This window comes from Pelecanus crispus, chromosome 5 (assembly GCF_030463565.1).
Source record: "Pelecanus crispus isolate bPelCri1 chromosome 5, bPelCri1.pri, whole genome shotgun sequence".
Lineage (NCBI taxonomy): Eukaryota > Metazoa > Chordata > Aves > Pelecaniformes > Pelecanidae > Pelecanus > Pelecanus crispus.
In genome coordinates, this window is record NC_134647.1 from 28,444,957 (window position 1) to 28,450,956 (window position 6,000).

Genomic DNA, 6,000 nt, shown 5'->3' on the forward strand with positions numbered 1-6,000 from the left:
TACGTGGAACCAGTAACTCGATGTTTTGAACTTGGGTCTGCTGTATGTACAAACAGTATCTTCTACAATATCCCCCATTTATCCCCCCAAATATCCTGGCTTTGTTTTGTTTTTTTTCTAGGAGTAAAATCTTAGAATCTATATTTGTTACTCATCTTTGCTACAGTGCTTTATCGAGGAATAGAAATGAATGCCAAACAACAGTGTTCTGGTGCCTCTTGATTACTATTTGAGAAAGCTGAGGGCATGAACTGTGTTACTGGTGTATGAAGATTGAAAAGATGAGAAGGAAATAGCCTTTCTAATAAATTAACGTTACCATAGTAGCAGTTGTAAAAATGGTTGGGGTGACCTGAGTAATAAGTCTTCACTCCATCTCTAGCCAGAATATAACCTTTCAGCAAACAATTTAGATATTGCTAAACAAAGATACTGTGTATGAATAGACTCAACTTGCTTAGAAAAAAAAGTCTTTGTGGATAGAGCTCCACCTCGCTACCTGCTTATCACTTGCTTGGTACTGGCAAAGGGCAGGGCACACAGCTTGAATAACCCTGATGGAGTGACACTTGAGAGCCACTGTAATGGCCCCTTGTCTTCAATTGTTTTAGCTGAGCAGGAGCTGTGGATGAATGTGCCAGTGTGCTCCTGGGCATGCCCGGCTCCAGCGCCTTCTGACCACCCTTGGCAGCCACTGCGGGTTACAGCAATGTTGTGTGGCTAGATACACTTTTAATCTAAGAGTATAACTGCTATCATTTAACTAAGTATTTTAATTACCCCAAACTTTTTCTGCACCGTAAAAGCCTGACGCTTTGTGCGTGAAATTTGTCTTTTCAGGAAAGGCACCAGCCTTTTCTGACATGCATGTTCATATATTACTGACACGAATTTCATTACCTGTATGTGGTAACTTATTTCTTTGTGTAGCTGCGTGTCTTATTTCATAATGCCACATATAGGGTCAGTTAATTCTGAGAACCTGATGTCAGAACATCTTGATGCTTATGAAAAATGACATCGAGTCTTGTGCACTTATTGGTCAGTGCAGAAAACCTTGTGAGTCTTTACTTCCAAATGACACTGTGGCATTAAATGACTGGCAGAGGTGAAGGCAGGCTGTAGAATGGAGGTTGTGAAAAAATGATTAAATAAGATTGATAGTTGCCTGCTACATGAAAATCAATGGGTAATGTTCCTTGATGTCATTCCTTTCCATTTTCTGCGATTTTTACATTGAATATTGCAATTAAACCACATAGCCAGAAGTCTTCACTCCTACCAAAAATACCATTCCATGATGCTTCACCATACTAACTGTATATCACATGCCCTCTTTTCTGTCCGTAACTTTCCCTTTTTCATCTTTGAAAAACTCCCTAAAAAATGATACATTCTGGCTCTAAGAAATTCCTGTTTGAAGTACTGAATAGTAGCTGTTAGATGGGTACTGTGAATGTGAAAGAAATGGCTCCGTAAGTATGGAGTATCATTTTGAAATAAATGGCCATTAACGTAGTTAGGTGAAATCATATTTAAAGTGTTTGTCTTACTAAAGAGCATTGCTAAAGAGGCCAGTTTGGTGGTAGCTGCACCCTAAGTGTTTCTTTATGTATCTCAGTTACTTAATTGAAAAAGGTTTGATTATTGCAGGGCACACTTACAAGCACTGTGGCTTGGGAACATTAATATATTTGCATGTTTTACGTCTGAAAAACAGTTTCCCAGGGAACCAAGTACTGTGTGGAGGGAAAGGAAAAGAGAGGAGCCCAGAGCCCAGCACAGACCAGTGATGGGCTCCTGCTGGAAGTGGAGCAGGCTGCACTCCTGTTGTAAGACCCATAGTAAGATCCTGTTTTCAGCTCTTTGTAACTTTGTTGAACTAGAATAACTTACGTTGAATATTTTTTTCAAGTAGTGTATTTGGAAAAAAACCTATCCCATATTTTGGTATGGTGTGGACATAAACAGTGAAATGTAGGAACCTCCAGGTTAAGTGACACTGGGGCCATGCCTCTTGGACATACACCAGCAATTCCTCTTCCTCACAAATTGAGGTAATCTGGATGTTGCCCTGTATGCCCTTTTTGAAAATTGTGCCTCTGCAAGTGCTCTGACAGTGTAGTGTTTGATTATCCAGCTGTGGTTATCTAAAGCAACTGGGGTGCAATTTGTCCTCAACAAACAAGGAACTGACGCATAAGGGAAGCTTTTTTCCTGACAGTTAGAAATAGTGAGTAGAACTATGTATGATCTGTAATGAAACCACAAATGTTTTCATGTTATGAGAGTAATGACACCAGAAAACTTAACTCAGGCTTACTTTTTGTTGAAATCACATGTTTTTGACTAACAGTTATGTTCCCACTATGACTGGTTTTGTTAAAAACCAGGGGACCCAGAGACTAATCTTGTGCATTTACTGTTTAGATTTTTTGAAAATAACAGTCCTTATTCTCTGGTCTCTCTTCTCTGTCATCTTTTTAGCTTGATTTTTCTTCCTTTTTTAGCTTGAATTCTTCTATCACACCAAGGTGGAACTAAGAAGATGGGATTAGGCCCATTCATTGAGGCCTGTTTGCTTGTACTGAACATGGGACAGGGAAAATAACTTTGCAATTTGATTAATTTTCATAGAGCCTACTTAACTTGCTGGCTGAAACCAGCCAGCAGCAGGAACTTCACAGCTTTCTTCAAACCTAAACTTCCACATATCCTGTGATAGGTATTTACCCTTTTCATCCAGCCCTACATGGTATTCAAAGGTCAGCAGAAAACACTCTCCATGTGAGAAATGATTCAACTTTGTCACCACTTTGGCTCCAGCAGCTCCCTCTCTGTCAGGTGTGATGCTCTCTTTGCTCTCTAGGTTGTGTACAGACTATGGGGACACACACCCGAGAATATCTCTGGCACACGTGGGAAGCTGTGACCACGGGGCACTGGGTCCATGCGAGCAATGACCTTCAGCAGATCAATCTCAGAAAGATGCTCAAGTTGAAATTCTGGTAGAATAATTCTCACGTCTACTGTCTGAGCCTTGAAAAGTTTTAACTTATTTGAGATGGGCAGTACTAATCTGATCAAAGATCACCAAGGAAAAAAGAGAAGCAAATACTGTTCTGTTCTACGAAGTGTCTGTCAGCAGGTTTTCCAACAAAACATGACAAATTTCCTAAGACCCTATATTCAAGGAAGAGAATATTTCTGTTGGCAATACACCGTAGTATTGTTTGAACAAAGAGGTTTGTGAAAAAGGGAGTCAGTATGGGCATTAAAAACCCCATTCCATTAGCTTGGTTTTTTGTTTGTTTCTTCCTTCAGGAAAAAAATGTCTGACAGAAGCTAACACAACTTTAACCATGACTTCTATATTTTCAGGGATTAAGCATCTGAAGAGTCAGAGTGATTCAGCGTTTCCAGAGGAAGAAGAGGGAGTTAGTGAAAGGGAAGAGGAGTGGAGCCATTAAAAAGCGCGGAGCTGCCTCGAGCCCCGTCACAGAGAGTAATTGAACTGCGCAGCCGTGCGTGCGTCAGACCATTCGCCACTGCTTGTGTCCCCGCACCGCAGCGTTCAGTGTGCCGGTGGCGCCGGGGCGCCCTGCGGAGCGCCCTTGGCTGGGTTTTACAGCCACCTGCAAATTTGTTCTGTGATACTTATACCCGAAGATAAAACAGTTATTTTAAAGTCATTTTTTCTTTCATTTTCTATGACTTAGAAATGTAATTTGCAAATGCGTTAGCAACCTGACGTCAGTACTGCCAGAGCTTAACTACTGCGTGTGAGCTGTACTCTAAGACCTGTTGTAAATAAAACTGATTTAAAAGCTACAAAATAAATAATATGTTCATTTAGGTAAGACTGTATATTGTACAGTGGATTTTGTCTAATGTGCAGTTCATAGAAAATGATCCTATCAGTTAAGGGCAGCTTTTACCAGTATTGTTAGAGTAATTTGCAGTAATGTAGGTAGAAACAAAATAAGCAGAGATGACTCTTAGTCTAGTGAAGAAGGACGCAAAGACATTCTTCCCTGTGTTCCCTGAATATGCAATGCTTAAAGTAGTTGTCTTGCTTTTGGTCTGAGGCTGCCTAGTCACACCAGCCAAAACGATTTCTCTTTACACAAGATCATTGTTGTCTGAAGGCATTAGAAAAAGTTTTGATTTGGGAATCAGAGGAAACACGGGAGCATTCAAGACCTGTGAGCAGGGTCCCACACACCAGCTGAGCTGCAGGAAATGCCAATATTCACCTTTGTCACCTGCAGCAAGTACAGGGTACAGCCTTCTCTGAGAAAAGGGCCAGATTATTCTGCATTTGTCACAGCTTCAGCCAGTAAATGGCAATATATCAAGCTGTGGTGATTTAGCATGTGTCTGAGCCCCAGGTTTTTTGTTTCAAGTTTGGCACGGTTCATACCAACATTTTCATTTGTTAGACCACGCAAACTCTATGGCATAAAATGAAAAAAAGTGGAGAAGGAAAACCATGTTTCTTCGAAGTCACACTTGACAGATCATTTCCTTTTTTATCAATGGCCAATTTTTAAACCAATTCACTGTTGTTTTGTATTAACTGCTTGCCTTTGATACAAAGTTTTACCCTTGGTTTAGCTTTCCACTGCTTTAAGTCTGTTTTAAAGGGCTGAGCTAGCAAAAAAAAAAAAAAAAAAAAAAAAAAGATGAAGTGATGAAGTGTATGAAAACACAGAGCCTTTTGTGTATGCCTTGCATGGTGGTTTCACTCTCAGTCCAAGCTCTTCCATGAAGACCTGCTGAGAACAGGATCTGTCAAACAAGTGTTTCTTTATATTTGGGAGCCATCTTTTTGCCCTCCATCTGTATCACTGTATCTGTCCTCTTTGTTGCTATTTTCTGCAGAAACACTGCAAACAGGATCCATGACTCCAGCTCAGCATGGGTGTGCAAGATGGACTAAAAGAAGGACTCTTCAGTTGTACAGAAGCAGCTACGGGACTTAGGGGACTGAGGGCTTTTTATGTCACAAACAACAAAAAGAAGGAAGTGACCCTTCAGGAAGCATTTGAATGGACCAAAGTTAAGACTGGAATGGTGGCAAGAAGAGCTGGGCTCTGGTCCCAGCTTTGCCACAGCTTTGCTTTCGCACAGCACCAGGCTCTTCACTTTTCCACAGTACTCCCAGTTGTAAAACAGTCATCGGTGTTTAACCTCGTACCATCTATCTGTGTTGCTAGCTAATAAAGCACTTTTGATATTAATGGCTTTTTGCTGGTTATTGGTACCCATAGGCTTCAGAGGAGGACTTATAGGCAAATGAAAAAATTAGCGTGAATTATAATACTTGATACTAAGACAAGGTATCGACCACTTTGGAACCTCAACATTTCAAAGGAAACACAAAACACCTGATAAGAGCTTGGAGAATTCATCAGTGAACACTCTGTTTTAGGATGACTGTTGGACTTGAGGATGATTACACTTTATAAATAATAGGAAAAAATAAAAAAAACAGATTTAGTTTGAACTGGATCTGAGTTTTTCCAGGATTTTTACTGCAGCAATGAGACGACAACAATTCTGTTTTCCAGCCATGATCTGGATGAAACATCAAGGTCTGATAAGAGCCTCAGATAGCCACACCAGTATTTAGATGCATGTCTAAATCCAGGTCTTATCATCTCCCCATCTCTAAATATTCCAGCTGTGTTTTATCATTTTAAAAGCCTGTTTCTTTCTCTCTTTCTTGACCCAAGGTTATGTAAGCAACATGTCTGAGTACAGGAGTAGACTGCTCCTTTCTGGCAAAGGGACAGGACTTGTTGCAGAGATTTTACTGTAAATACACCCTGACATCATTTGCTGGTGGGACCTCATCTGAAGGACAAAGTCAGGATGCACATTTTTTTATACATCAGACATTTTTGTTTAAAAAGATAAGGAAACCCTGTTTGTCTGATCTTCCACTTGTGAGGCATACAACACGTGGAGCTATAAGGAAAGAATCAGTATTACAAC

General features: G+C 40.4%; 1 protein-coding gene across 1 annotated transcript in view; it reads left to right on the forward strand.

Annotated features, from left to right (window-relative positions):
- PPP1R1C (protein phosphatase 1 regulatory inhibitor subunit 1C) overlaps positions 1 to 3,470 on the forward strand; it is a 57,139-nt gene extending 53,669 nt beyond the window's left edge. The window contains exon 5 of the mRNA XM_075711433.1: positions 3,382 to 3,470. Within this exon, the coding sequence (XP_075567548.1) occupies positions 3,382 to 3,470 (89 nt within the window). The remainder of the gene's footprint in view (positions 1 to 3,381) is intronic.
- The last annotated feature ends 2,530 nt before the right edge of the window (positions 3,471 to 6,000 follow it).